The following is a 15,449-nucleotide window of genomic DNA, read 5'->3' on the forward strand; positions in this document are numbered from 1 at the left end:
GTTATTAACCCTTCAGGTAATTTTCAGGAATTAATGCAAAGTGACATGACAGGAATGAAAAATTTAATTTTACCTCTTAAATGTTGGTAACTTCTGAACAGGTTACTATAGCCAGCAGACTCTAAGGCCGCTATTTGGCCATGAACTGCCATGGCAAACATCAGGACCATACAATCATGATCTGAGAGCACTTATGGGGATAAAGAGGGAGCCACCACACTCTGTTAACCATTTATATGATGAAGTTACTATTGACAGCAGCATGTAAGGCGTTAAACAGATATGGAAAGTGCAAACACTGATCGTGGCTGTACAGTGTATAGCCGACAGCTGCTGGATTGTCACCTGTATATCTCAGGTTAGTAAAAAGACGTATTGGCGGTCATTGAGGGGTTAAACTGTTTGAAACATTGGGCTAAGCTATGACTGCCTCAGCAACCGATATGATTATGATTGAGCTTACACGATGCAACTTACACTGACCATCTTTGAACTGCTCACAAAATCCCTTTTTCTGTGACAGGGGATCCACTCACTGAGCTGCATCTCCCAAAAAGGGCTGAAAATTAGGAGCCATCATTAAGTGCATATACAAGGATATATCCTTGTGGTCCCACCTCATACCAGGACTGACCTCTTTCCTGTGCCTAAAAAACTGCTCACCATACCTACAATGGGTACGTAAAGTATTCAGACCCCTTGAAATTTTTCACTCTTTGTTTCATTGCAGCCATTTGGTAAATTCAAAAAAGTTCATTTTTTTCACTTTAATGTACACTCTGCATCCCATCATGACTGAAAAAAGCAGAAATATAGAAATTTTTGCAAATTTAATAAAAAAGAAAAACTGAAATATCACATGAGAATTCTTTGACAAAAGAAAAAGAAAAAAGAGGGACGGCACTACCTTCCACTTGGAGACCTTCAGCCTCTGTGTACATCAAGTGCTTTCATGCAGAAAAGAGGTCCAAATTCCACCACAAGCTACCGGGTGCTCCTCCAGAAATCACATGAAAATCAGTGCATTGCATAAGAAAGGAAGGAGGGCGCTCACCGATCTGAAGCTTGACTTTGCTTTATTAAATGTTCATTAAAACATCATGGCCGGGAGAGTAAACAAGGAGCTCCTGTGAGCAGCACATGGTCATAAGTATTCAGACCCTTTCCTCAGACACTCATATTTAAATCACATGCTGTCCATTTCTTTGTGATCCTCCTTGAGATGATTCATTGGAGGCCAAGTTGTGTTTAATTAAACCGATAGGACTTGATTTGGAAAGGCACACACCTGTCTATATAAGACCTCACAGCTCACAGTGCATGTCAGACCAAATGGGAATCATGAGATCAAAGGAACTGGCCAAGGGTCTCAGAGACAGAATTGTGCAAGGCACAGATCTGGCCGAGGTTACAAAAGAATTTCTGCAGTACTCAAGGTTCCTAAAACCACAGTGGCCTCCATAATCCTTAAATGGAAGAAGTTTGGGACCAACAGAAGTCTTTCTAGACCTGGCCATCCAACCAAACTGAACAATCGTGGGACAAGAGCCTTGGTGAGAGAGGTAAAGAAGAACCCCAAGATCACTGTGGCTGAGCTCCAGAAATGCAGTAGGGAGATGGAAGAAAGTTCCACAAAATCAACTGCAGTGATCTGCAACCCTCCACCAGTCGGGCCTTTATGGCAGAGTGGCCTCTCAGTGCAAAACATATGAAAACCCCCATAGAGTTTGCTAAAAAACACATGAAGGACTCCCAGACTAAGAGAAATAAGAGTCTCTGGTCCGATGAGACGAAGATAGACCTTTTTGGTGATAATTCTAAGCGGTATGTGGAGAAAACCAGGCACTGCTCATCCCCTGCCAATACAATCCCAACAGTGAAACACGGTGGCAGCATCATGCTATGGGGGTGTTTTTCAGCTGCAGGGACAGGACGACTGTTGTCATTGAAGGAAACATGAATGCGGCCAAGTACAGAGATATCCTGGATGAGAACCTCTTCTAGAGTGCTCTTGACCTCAGACTTGGCTGAAGGTTCACCTTCCAACAAGACAATGATCCTAAGCACACAGCCAAAAATACAAAGGAGTGGCTTCAGAACAACTCTGTGACCATTTTTGACTGGCCCAGCCGGAGTCCTGAGCTAAACCCAATTGAGCATCTCTGGAGAGACCTGAAAATGGCTGTCCACCAACATTCACCATCCAATCTGACGGAACTAGAGAGGATCTGCAAGGAAGAATGGCAGAGGATCCCCAAATCCAGGTGTGCAAAAACTTGTTGCATCATTCCCAGGAAGATTCATGGCTGTACTAGCTCAAAAGGGTGCTTCTACTCAATACTGAGCAAAGGGTCTGAATACTTATGACCATGTGATATTTCAGTTTTTCTTTTTTAATAAATTTGCAAAAATTACTACATTTCTGTTTTTTTTAAGTCAAGATGGGGTGCAGAGTGTAAATTAATGAGAAAAAAATGAACTTTTTTGAATTTACCAAATGGCCGCAATGAATCAAAGAACAATTTAAAGAGGTCTGAATACTTTCCATACCCACTGTAAGTCACACCAAAACTCTATAAGCCTCCTCAATCGCATTCATATAACTGAACAGGGCAGAGCAATGCTCACACTTCCTCTTACCAATTATGCTAGACAGAAGTGTGAATCGCCTGAAGCCAATTAGCAAATGTCTTTGGAATTAAGCTATATTTACGTTTTTTCTCCTCATCCTTTTCTTTTTTAGAGTTGGTAGGCTTAACCTAATAATAATAATCTTTATTTTTATATAGCGCTAACATATTCCGCAGCGCTTTACAGTTTTGCACACATTATCATCACAATCTAAATTCCCTATCAGTATGTCTTTGGAATGTGGGAGGAAACCGGAGTGCCCGGAGGAAACCCACGCAAACACGGAGAGAACATACAAACTCTTTGCAGATGTTGTCTTTGGTGGGATTTGAACCCAGGACTCCAGCGCTGCAAGGCTGCAGTGCTAACCACTAAGCCACCGTGCTACCCCTATCAAAGTTAAACTTTTCCAATAGCAGCAAAGATAAAATCTCCACATATTCTTCCCTCCAAATCTTATCATCTCTTGCTGCTTCAGATGTATCCCCAGTGTGCCTTCAAATTATATATATACCTCATTCCTGGCCCTATTGTTCATATGCACAACCTCATCTTCCTAGTCCTTTTCATTCTGGCCTTTTTCAGCCACAACTCCTGCCACACCCCTCTGCTGGTCAACCCCAGTAGCAACCAGTGTAACTACAGTATCCTGCCCAACTTCCAAACCAAAATGAATCAGAGCCACCCAAGCCCCAAATTGTATTTGGGCGATAAAGGTTTCAATACAGGTGGGACTTAGGGAATGCAAATGTTCTATAAGTTAGAGGGAAAAAATACTTGCCTTGCCTAGGGTGCTGGCAACACACAGTACGCCACTTGCAAGAGAAGAGGAAACTATGGAGGAACAAACTACTTTGCTCTTCTCTCTGCCTTTGCAGAGACCAGCAGCGGGTGGCAAACTCTTTTTGTCTATTGTGGTCTAAATAAGAATTTGCAGCATTGACCGAGCTGTTAAAGCAACCCCCGGCTACTTTTCATATTTACCGTAGCTTGCTGGCTGCCAGTCAGGCACTCACTACATGCCTACATTTCCAGGGAAAAATGTTGAGCCTCCATAGACTTTGGCACCAGGGATAGTCGCCACTTTCCACTACCCATTATGCCACTGCTTGGTATATGTTTAATAGGATCTAAAACAACTACAATAAAAGTTTTAGCACACACAACATTTTAAAAGAGATAAAATATATTAATATAAATATAGTTAAAACACTGATGAAATTATTATCCTTTTAGAAACTAATAATAAAACATCACCATAAGCACAATATACGGTACATTAATTGTTAATAACTTACCTTAGTAAATCCCATGTCTCTTCACCATATTTCTCAATCACCAGTGACTTCAAGCAGGTATTTATGAATCCATACTGGAAGGATTATAAAGTACATATAATCAGTTGAATGCATAGCTAAACTACCATCTAGAATGAAAAGGAGTAAAATCCAATGCAAATATAATCCCTCCCCCTATGTATCCCTTATAACATTTGGTCTTATAGGTTTAGGTGTAGTGGATATAAAAACTCTACAGGTTTTTGTCATGTAAAAAAAATCCTGCTAAGAAAAATCATTTCAGAACTTTTTCCACCTTTAATGTGACCCATAATCTATACAAATCCATTGAGAAACAACATTTAAATCATTTTAAGGGGGGAAATAAAGATAACAAAATTAAAATAAAGTGGTTACATAAGTTTGAAAACCCTCTTATAATTAGAGGTGTGGTTGTGTTCAGAATTAACCAATCACATTTAAACGCATGTTAAATAGTAGTCAGTACACAGCTGCCATCATTTACAGGGGTTTTGATTAACCCTGTACATATTTTAGCTATTTTAGAAAGATTATCCTGACATTTCCTTAGTTGCATTTTTCAGCAAAAGCTATGGTCCGTAAACAATTTACAACACAGGAAAGGGATCTCAATGTTGAAAGTTATCACTCAGGAGAAGGGTACAGAAACAATTCCAAGGCATTAGAAATTCCATGAAACACTGTGAAGGCGGTCATCAAGAAGTGGCTTAAATTTGGCACAACATTGACATTATCTAGAGCTGCATATCTCTAAGAAATTGATGAAAAGACAAGAAAAAAATTGGTTTGAGAGGCTGACAAGAAACCCACAGCAACATTAAAGGAGCTGCAGGGGTTTCTTGCAAGTACTGGTTGTGTACTGCATTTCACAACAATCTCCTGTATTCTCCATTCTCCTGGTCTGTGGGGTAGGGTGGTCAGATAGGAACTTTTTTTTTTACAAAGAAACATTCAAGCCTGGCTATGTTTTGTAAAAACCTACATCAAGTCTTTCAAAAATAGGTGTTATATAGAGAAAAAGACAAAAACAGCAAAAGAAAAAAGTGTCCACAAATAAATTGGGAAATAATAGCAACTCGCTTTATCATTAACTAAAACAGCAGAATTGTGAAAAGCACTAGTTTATCTTTTAGGGATAGAGACAAAGGGTAATTGAATAATAGATGTTTGATAAAATGTTGATTGACCATTGTGTGGGACCCTGTGGCCTGTTGACTTGCAAAAGAGAACAGGAAAAACTATACAAATTAATTACTGTAAATACTCAAACAATACGAGTTAATTTCCTCACACCTTCCTCTTAACCTCTGGATGATGGCTTGTAGGACAACAGTTGTGAACTAAATAAGGTGGATATGCCTCTGTAAAAAGACATCCAGAAGACCCAGAGACTCTTTGCAAAACCACAGGCAGGAACACTCTACAAGGCAGCAGCCAGAAAATCATGACCCCATCACTAGGGACACAGATTTGACATTCTACAAGATGCCACCTTAGGTGGCCATGGCCCCAGCTGAATGAATACAGATCTGCTCCATAGACCATCACTGAACTCATGGGTACATTTGGAGAAGCCAGTATTTGGACCCACTGGTCACCTGATCCTCACATATACGTTTGGGAAAGCCAGGATTGGGACCCACCGGTCACCTGGCTCCGTGTAGATGTTCAGAAAAGTCAGGCTGTGACCCTCCGATCACCTGGCCTCGTACCTCAATGGACTGTCAGCTTCCTAAGCTTGTTGTTACCTCCTTTCTGTGCATGCCACAGGTGGGGCTAGTCAGCTGTGGAATTTGCGGCTGCTTTAATCCTGGAAAGTCGGCAGAAGGGTGAGACACTGTAATTTTGTACCATCTTGGGTATTTTGCTGGGACTGTTCTATGTGGTATTGCCTGCTCGTGGTTCAGTAAAGTATTGCCACACTGTTTTACCCTTACCCTGTGTCGTCTGAGTAGTATTATGCCCATGGGAAAAGGAGAGTGTGCATTCAATGGGATGATCCCTGGTCCATGCAGTCTCGGGCCAAAAGACTAGAGCATTCGCTGACCTCTTGTTTACTTAGCGCCTGGACATGGATATTAATTTTATGTTTATTGTTTCATTTTCAATACTGGAATAAACAATATTTCGTTTTTGATGTAAAAACCCTGTGGATTCGTGCTCCAAGTGGCTATTTGAGAGCGTGATCCCCTAGACCACCAATCAAACCAATCAAAAGAGTCTAGTGATAATTAAGAAAGTAGAGAGATGTGAAGACTTACTAATTCATTCTATCTGTACCAAGATGCTGGCATAAGTCTCACAGCAAGCTGATACAGCATCATTTTCCATTGACTGAACTGCAAGTGCCTCAGTCATTTCTGGTTTTAGTGAAATGTAAGCCACCCCTTCACTATAAGTACCTCTGTACGAGTGTCAGGATACAGCTCACATATATAGCTACGCCCCTTTACATTCAATGTATCATGATAAAGCCATTGAAAGGAATGGAACAGGAGAAAAATTTAGAGTCTGCCAATGTAGTCAAATTTACATAATTAATCCAGGTTATTTCTGGCACATAGAGATGGTTTTTTTCTGATTACAAAAGTATTTCTAATTCTATACAACAGAAATATTAAGTGGGTAGTGTAAATTTACGGTATCATATACTGGTGCACAATAGAGGTATGGCGGGCAATTTATAAAAGTGATTATTTCAGCATTCCTAGGGATACTAAGCATAAGAGCCACCTTCACAGAATGCAGCCTTAGTGGCTGAAGGTGGCTCTTTTACTTAAAAACGCCCTGGGTGGGTGACAGGTTCCCTTTAACAACTTGTCCTGCAAAAAACAAACCCTAACATGGACATATTGATGGAAAAATAAAAAAGTTCTGGCTCTGGGAAGAAGGGGAGCGAAAAACAGAAATGCAAAAAAGAAAAAGGGCAAGGTCTTGAAGGGGCTAAGTCCGTCTCTACTAGGCTTACAGAAAGACACATGTGACATAATAGACCTCTTGTTAAATTTTGAATGTCTTCTGTAGACTAAGAGACTCTGCTTGCTAGTATTAATGTTGAGGCTTTTTACTCCTCCACCCCCCTTGATAAGGGAGTTGACGTGGGAGAATATTTCCTGTCTATAAGAGGCAATCAGTACCTCGTCCCCAACAATTTCATCCTTAAATTGTCACATTTCTGTCTCTCAAGGGACTTTATACTTTTTGATTGGAGACTACCAACAGCTCAGGGGCACACCAGTGAGGAACCCCTGTGACCCCATGGATGCTAAATTGCTCCTGGGATGGTTGGAAGACACCAACTCTGACATAAAAAAGATTGAAATGTGGTCGCAGTATATAGACGACATTTTTGGAATATGAAAAGCATCAACTAAGGATTTGACTGAATTGGTTAAAGTTAATTGTAAAAGTCTGAGACTTCGTTTCACCTTTGAGATGGATCATGATTATTTAAATTTTTAGATGTCCTGATCAAAAAAAATAAATATGGTGAAGTTGAAACTCCTAACTATGGAAAACCCATTCATGAATAAGGAATTGGTGCAGGGATAGAGAAAATGGGGAGGGGACAAGAACATAACTTTTTGACCCTCATAGGGTCTTAGTCATATAGTCGCTGTTGGTAAAATAAAGGATATCCTGCTTGCAAAAGGACACCTGGGTCCTGGGTTGGTCTGGCTGAGTTGTGTTATCGCTGCATCAACACCTGTATAAGGCTATGTGCACACATTGCGGATTTGCCTGTAGAATTTTTTGTCCGGATTCTGCATCTCTTGGCACAAAACGCAGGTCAAAATTTGAGCATTTTTCTTTGCAGATTTTGTGCGGTTTTGTTGCGGATTTACTGTGGATTCTGTGAGGATTTCTATTAGGGAATGGATGCAGAAATGCTGCAGATCTGCACAAAGAATTGACATGCTCCTTCTTTTAATCCGCAGCGTTTTCCGTGCGGAATTTTCTGCACCATTAGCACAGCATATTTTTTTCCATTGATTTACATTGTACTGCAAATCACTTGCGGATCTGCAGCGTTTCTGTGCAGAAAAAAACGCTGCGGATCCGCAGGAAATCTGCAACATGTGCACCTACCCTAATAAAGTCTTCACAAGCATCTATTAAGAGTGTGCGGTGATTGAACATTACCATATCTATCATTGAACAGAGACATATCTGACAATAGTTCGGAATAACCAGTATCATAATATTGCTTATCTTGTCTGAGTGTTTATCTACAATGTGATGATTCTTCTTAAGACCTTTTAAAGTCTGGAACTCTTCTCTGACACAGTTAAATTTTGAATGGATTTTTGTTTTATTTTGTTGAACTTGGCTATAATTCCAAAAATATTCATAGGGTCCTCGCCCCTATTGAAGAAGCTACGGCGAAACAGCGCTTGTCGGGCGCAGGGGAACCGTATCTGCACCTTTACCATCGGCGCTGGGTACCATCGCACTTGCTCTGCACCACAGGTAATTCACTCCCCCATATCAAATTCTTACAGCTCTTGGCATGTTTTTGTGGGTATACTCTCCTGGTTCATTGAGCAGTTTATTCCCTGTTCTGCATACCTGGATAGACAGGTATTTACCCTACATTTACATATTTAACATGATATCTAGTGTGTTGTTTGGGGATTTTTGTGCTCTCTGTGGACATTAATATATTATTTTGGTGTACCTATACCGCTCCTCCTTTTCTTCTTTTTTTGTACCATAACTACCATCATACTAACATTGGGTTCACTTTTTTAACCCTGTACGGTACAGTGCAGATTCGTTCTCTCCAGTCTGGTGGTTCAAACCCCCTTCCCCATTCCCTTTTTCTTTTCCCTTGTTAATGTTTCTTGTAAAAATTTTAACATTTTGTTTCAATAAACTTATTACTTTTTAAAATATTTTTTCTCCTTCTTCACTTCGTCTTCTTTTGTGTTACTCCACAACTGAATATGTAATTTATAATTCCAAAAAGTATATTTGGTGCTAAGCCAACACTGAACATCACCAAAAGAATGCCATACACATAGTGAAGCATGGTGGAGGCAGCATTATGCTTTGGAGCTGTTTATCAGCAAATGGATCTAGGGTTTTAGACAAGATGGAGGAAATTATGTACAGTTCTAAATATCAGTCAATTTTGCATCAAAACCTTCAGGCCTCCTCTAAAAAGATGAAGAGTAATTGCACCTTTCAGCATAACAATTACCCTAAGCATACCTCCAAATCAACAAAAGAATGAATTTATCTGAAGAATATTAAAGGTATGGAATGGCCCAGCCAGAGCCTGGACCTGAATCCATTTGAAAATCTGTGGGTGACCTGAAAGGGTGCTGTACCCAGGAGATACCATGACAGATTTAGAGCACAAGTGCAAGGAAAAATGGGCCAAGATTGCCAATTCTAGATGTGGCATGCTGATAGACTCCCACCCAAAAAAGGACAGAATGTCGTCATAAATTCAAACCGTACTTCAACAAAGTAGTAGTTTAAGATTATGCATACTTATGCAACCACATTATTTTAGTTTTTTTCTTTTTCAACTTGAAAAGATTTCAGTTTATTTTCCATTTGAGTTTTACAGATTATAGGTGAAATTAAAGGGGGGGGAAAGTTCTGATATTATTCTTTTTGATATGATTTATTACATGATAAAAACCAGGCATTTTAACTGGGATTTATATATTCACTGTATATGTCTATGTATTTTCGCATTACTTGGAATATGTTAATAAAACCTATGCTCTGGATTTTTATGCCTTTATTGCAGATGACAGTCTGTGTTTGATTGTGATTCAGCAAAGAAACAGTTATTGCAGACATACTGATTGTGATGTAAAGCAGTTGGGAGCCTGTGGTTGACCTCTGTTTGCTAGAGCTAAACATCAAGTCAAGTACTGCTGTCTCTTGAAATCAATAAATGGTCACTGGTTGTAAGAGACTTGATATAACTCCTCACTACAAACATGTACACAGGCGTTCCCCTGATAATAGCAGCTGACTGTCATGGTTCACACTATCAGGACCTTCCATAATAAGCTTGTCACCAGAGCACTTGCAATCTGATAAACATGGAAAGTACATTGTTGTAAGTGAAGATAGAAAGATTTTTTTTAGAAATTTCCAAATGTACAATGGTGCAAGCAGCATCTCATTAGAACTATAATAAGATGGCATGAACTCTGCATTGATGTGCATCAGTCAGATGGTGGACTGAGAGTAGAAGACAACTTGTAGCAGCAAATGTTTGGATACACAATTTTAAATGTAATTTACTCACTATAGACATAAATGTGAATTCTGTGGGTGACGGTTACATGGCAATGTCAATTTTCAGCTGCCAACCTGTGCACATCACCTAATGATTGCAGACACACACAGCATTTGGTGGCGCCCATTCTGCGATTGTGTACATTGTCATGGTAGAGGTGGTCCAATATGCAATCCAATATCACATAATCCACACATTGGGCGTATCAGTAATATATAACGGAAACATTGACCCCAGACTTTCTCACATCTATAATATAACGCTGGGAGCGTCACTCTGTCCGAAGCCTCTATAGACTGCGCAAGCGCAAGCACCGGCGCAGTCTGGACCGCACAGAGCGACGCTCCCAGGAGATCGCGGTATGCGTAAGCGCTGAACGCACACCGCGATCTCCACCGGACAAGCAGGGATGAGCCAGGAGGCGGAGGGTGAGTATACTTACCTGACCCGTTCCACCGACGCGCTTCCGGGCCGTGACTGTCCCCCTGCTCCCGGAATCGGCGCCTGCGCAGTCCGCGCTTTCCGGCGCCATTTTCTTGAAGACACATTGCAGTGTCTTCAAGAAAATGGCGCCGGAAAGCGCGGACTGCGCAGGCGCCGACTCCGGGAGCAGGACCAAGAAAATGGCCGCACCCAGCACAGCCGCCGCGCCCAGCACAGCCACGCACAGCCGCCGCACCCAGCACAGCCGACCATAGCCGCCCACAGCCACGCACAGGCGCCCACAGCCACGCACAGCCGCCGCACCCAGCACAGCTGCCCACAGCCACGCACAGCCACCCATAGCCACGCACAGCCGCCGCACCCAGCACAGCCGACCACAGCCACGCACAGCCGCCGCACCCAGCACAGCCGCCCACAGCCACGCACAGCCGCCGCACCCAGCACAGCCGACCACAGCCGCCGCACCCAGCACAGCCGCCGCACCCAGCACAGCCGCCCACAGCCACGCACAGCCGCACCCAGCACAGCCGACCACAGCCACGCACAGCCGCCGCACCCAGCACAGCCGCCCACAGCCACGTACAGCCACCCATAGCCACACACAGCCGCCGCACCCAGCACAGCCGCCGCACCCAGCACAGCCGCCCACAGCCACGCACAGCCCACAGCCACGCACAGCCGCCGCACCCAGCACAGCCACCCACAGCCGCCGCACCCAGCACATCCGCCGCACCCAGCACAGCCATGCACAGCCGCCACAGCCACGCACAGCCGCCTACAGCCACGCACAGCCTCCCACAGCCACGCACAGCCGCCCACAGCCACGGACAGCCGCCGCAGCCACGGACAGCCGCCGCACCCAGCACAGCCGCCCACAGCCACGCACAGCCGCCCACAGCCACGCACAGCCGCCGCACCCAGCACAGCCGACCACAGCCACGCACAGCCGCCGCACCCAGTACAGCCGCCCACAGCCACGCACAGCCGCCGCACCCAGCACAGCCACGCACAGCCCACAGCCACGCACAGCCGCCGCACCCAGCACAGCCACCCACAGCCGCCGCACCCAGCACAGCTGCCGCACCCAGCACATCCGCCGCACCCAGCACAGCCATGCACAGCCGCCTACAGCCACGCACAGCTGCCTACAGCCACGCACAGCCTCGCACAGCCGCCCACAGCCACGGACAGTCGCCGCACCCAGCACAGCCGCCCACAGCCACGCACAGCCACCCATAGCCACGCACAGCCGCCGCACCCAGCACAGCCGACCACAGCCACGCACAGCCGCCCACAGCCACGCACAGCCGCCGCACCCAGCACAGCCGACCACAGCCGCCGCACCCAGCACAGCCGCCCACAGCCACGCACAGCCGCCCACAGCCACGCACAGCCGCACCCAGCACAGCCGACCACAGCCACGCACAGCCGCCGCACCCAGCACAGCCGCCCACAGCCACGTACAGCCACCCATAGCCACGCACAGCCGCCGCACCCAGCACAGCCACCCACAGCCACGCACAGCCCACAGCCACGCACAGCCGCCGCACCCAGCACAGCCACCCACAGCCGCCGCACCCAGCACAGCCGCCGCACCCAGCACATCCGCCGCACCCAGCACAGCCATGCACAGCCGCCACAGCCACGCACAGCCACCTACAGCCACGCACAGCCTCCCACAGCAACGCACAGCCGCCCACAGCCACGGACAGCCGCCGCACCCAGCACAGCCGCCACACCCAGCACAGCCGCCCACAGCCACGCACAGCCGCCCACAGCCACGCACAGCCGCCGCACCCAGCACAGCCACGCACAGCCGCCGCACCCAGCACAGCCACGCACAGCCGCCCACAGCCGCCGCACCCAGCACAGCCGCCCACAGCCACGCACAACCGCTGCACCCAGCACAGCCACCCACAGCCGCCGCACCCAGCACATCCGCCGCACCCAGCACAGCCGCCGCACCCAGCACAGCCGCCACAGCCATGCACAGCCTCCGCACCCAGCACAGCCACGCACAGCCGCCTACAGCCACGGACAGCCGCCGCACCCAGCACAGCCACCGCACCCAGCACAGCCGCCGCACCCAGCACAGCCGCCCACAGCCACGCACAGCCGCCGCACCCAGCACAGCCTCCCACAGCCACGCACAGCCGCTGCACCCAGCACAGCCGCTGCACCCAGCACAGCCACCGCACCCAGCACAGCCGTCCACAGCTGCCGCACCCAGCACAGCCGCCCGCACCCAGCACAGCCACGTCACATACAGCCGCCCGCACTCAGCACAGCCACATACAGCCGCCCGCACTCAGCACAGCCGCCCGCACTCAGCACAGCCGCCCGCACTGATGGGGGCGCAGGATGGAGCAGCACGTGATAGGATGGGGGCGCAGGATGGGAGCACATGACAGGATGGGGATGAGGATGGAGCAGCACATGACACGGTGGAGCAGCACATGACAGGATGGGGGCGCAGGATGGAGCAGCACATGACACGGTGGAGCAGCACATGACAGGATGGGGATGCAGGATGGAGCAGCACATGACACGGTGGAGCAGCACATGACAGGATGGGGGCGCAGGATGGAGCAGCACATGACACGGTGGAGCAGCACATGACAGGATGGGGGCGCAGGATGGAGCAGCATATGACAGGATAGGAGCAGCACATACCAGGATGGAGACCATATTCCAATATAAATGCTCGCCACCCGGGCGTAGAACGGGTTCAATAGCTAGTACAGTATAATGATGCAGGCAGCTATAAAATATATTCAGTATGTAATATAAGAAATATCGAAGAACCAAATTGTGAGATGAGCAACACAGACGTAAATCCTGTGACCATGTATGTTTCCTCTTGTACCTCTATTGATCATTTTTCAAAAATTATCTAGAAAAGAGTTAGGGCCGCTCAATGGTTTCCATAAATACTCCTGATTTAACAGCATGTTCCATCATTTTTGTGCAAAATTTTGGTCTAAATTGAGCCAACAAAGAGGTGCTGTAAGTAATGTGTCCAACATATCTATCATTGTGCCCAATCTATCCTACAAAATGTGCCACTGTAATAAATTTGTGGCATCTTCTGTCCTTCACCCTTAGGATTATATTTTAGAGGTTATACGAAATCTGTGAGAATATAATATATACTATATATACACACACAGGTGACACAAAGTTAAGTTCAACATGTGGCACAGACAGTGATTTCAAGAAGGATGAATAAGGTTTCCTACAGGAGAAGCCTATTACAGGTATCCTCATCTAAGGTAGACACAAAAAAGAGAATTGCAAATTGAAGGTTACTACAATTCCTAATCCAAGGTAGAAAGCACACATATATGTCAATTACTCACCATTTTCTGCTCTGATTTCACATCCACTTTATAAAGAAAACTTGCAAACACCGGATTATTGCTGCTATGGAAGCATTAGCTTTATTCTTGCCATGAAGTTGCAGTTATTCCTTGGATAACCCACAGGATGAAGCCCCCAATGAGGAAAGCTATCTCCACAAACATAGAAAGAAGGCAGTTTTTAGAAGACTGGCTATATGACAATCAGTATAACAGTGGTAATGCCCTTTAATGTCCCCTTCTAAGAAGCAAGATGGGCACCTTGTGTGCTGGTGAACGCATTGCTTTGTCTCCCAGACTGAACTTCCACAGTCTGGTAAGATCCCTCAGCCTTGGTGAAGATGCTGGTGCAGGAATCCACCTGGTATCAGGTGGCTGGGTTGTGTGGAGTTGGAGAGCCCTGCTCCTTTCTCTGCCTCCACAGTCAGTGCTGCTGCTGTCCACAGCTCCTGGTGCTGGAATCCTCCAGTCCTGAGGAATGTGCACGTTTTCCCAGTCTGCACAGGCACATCCTAAGCCAGTGTCTGAGCGGATGAAATATCCCCTTCACGGTTAGGGGCTTGATTCAGATCCAAGCCATGTATGCAAGTCACAGTCTGCTGGAGAGCTCCTGACAGATGGATAATGTATTCCACTCCTGAGTCTCCTTTCTCTGGCAATTGTAATCACTGACACTAATAATCATTTATTTCTATCAGCTCTGGCAGTCAGGGGGCTAGAATGATAATAGTACATTACAGAGCCTGTAGCTAGAAATAGGATCCTTGATTTACAATTAAAGCGCCAAAAAAAATGTTTCCTGGGGTGGTCTTTTTTTTTATTGAACTGTAAGGTCCAGCATCATCTTTATGGCAAACACTTAACTAACCCAAATTGGTTAATGGACTTAACCCAATGAACAAGACTGTTGATCTTTGGACCTCATTACGTCATGGGTGTAAACAGTAGGAACATCACTAATGACGGTACGGACGGACGTGGCAGCGTCTGCTCTGGTGGTCGCTTGCTGAGAGATTACACTGAGCTGGGTAATTTGTTGTTGTGTCAGGGGACGGTGGCTGGGGAGGAGGTCACCTTGGTGGAGAAGATAAACAATCATGGCTTGTGAATTGTGAATGTCAATGGTAAATTCTTGGATAGACACTCAAGGTTATTCAGTAATGGGAAATATTTCTGAGAATTCTGGCTGTGTTTTATCCTTTTCGCCTTCGCAAATCATGTTCAGGTTATATGATAACATCTGTAGATCAGGCAACTCAAAAGCCAGATGCGGAAATTCAATGGTGGCATTAATAGTGTGCAAAACAGCAGCTAATAACAATAAAAGGGGCAGGTATCTGCAATAACCAGGGCTGGGATAGGTGTATTCAGAGTAGCGGGATACCTGAGGTGTCGTTAAAGAAGCACCCTCATGTATATTGTTATTAAATG

General features: G+C 45.8%; 1 protein-coding gene across 1 annotated transcript in view; it reads right to left on the reverse strand.

Annotated features, from left to right (window-relative positions):
• The window catches only part of LOC143810061 (guanylate cyclase soluble subunit beta-2-like), an 83,867-nt gene extending 69,237 nt beyond the window's left edge, over nt 1-14,630 (reverse strand). Inside the window, exons 1-2 of the mRNA XM_077292953.1 lie at nt 14,019-14,630; nt 3,930-4,003 (exon numbers count right to left, since the gene is read on the reverse strand). Of these exons, the coding sequence (XP_077149068.1) occupies nt 3,930-4,003; nt 14,019-14,021 (77 nt within the window). The 5' untranslated portion in view covers nt 14,022-14,630. The remainder of the gene's footprint in view (nt 1-3,929; nt 4,004-14,018) is intronic.
• Between the last annotated feature and the right edge of the window lie 819 nt (nt 14,631-15,449).

Source organism: Ranitomeya variabilis, chromosome 2, assembly GCF_051348905.1.
Source record: "Ranitomeya variabilis isolate aRanVar5 chromosome 2, aRanVar5.hap1, whole genome shotgun sequence".
Lineage (NCBI taxonomy): Eukaryota > Metazoa > Chordata > Amphibia > Anura > Dendrobatidae > Ranitomeya > Ranitomeya variabilis.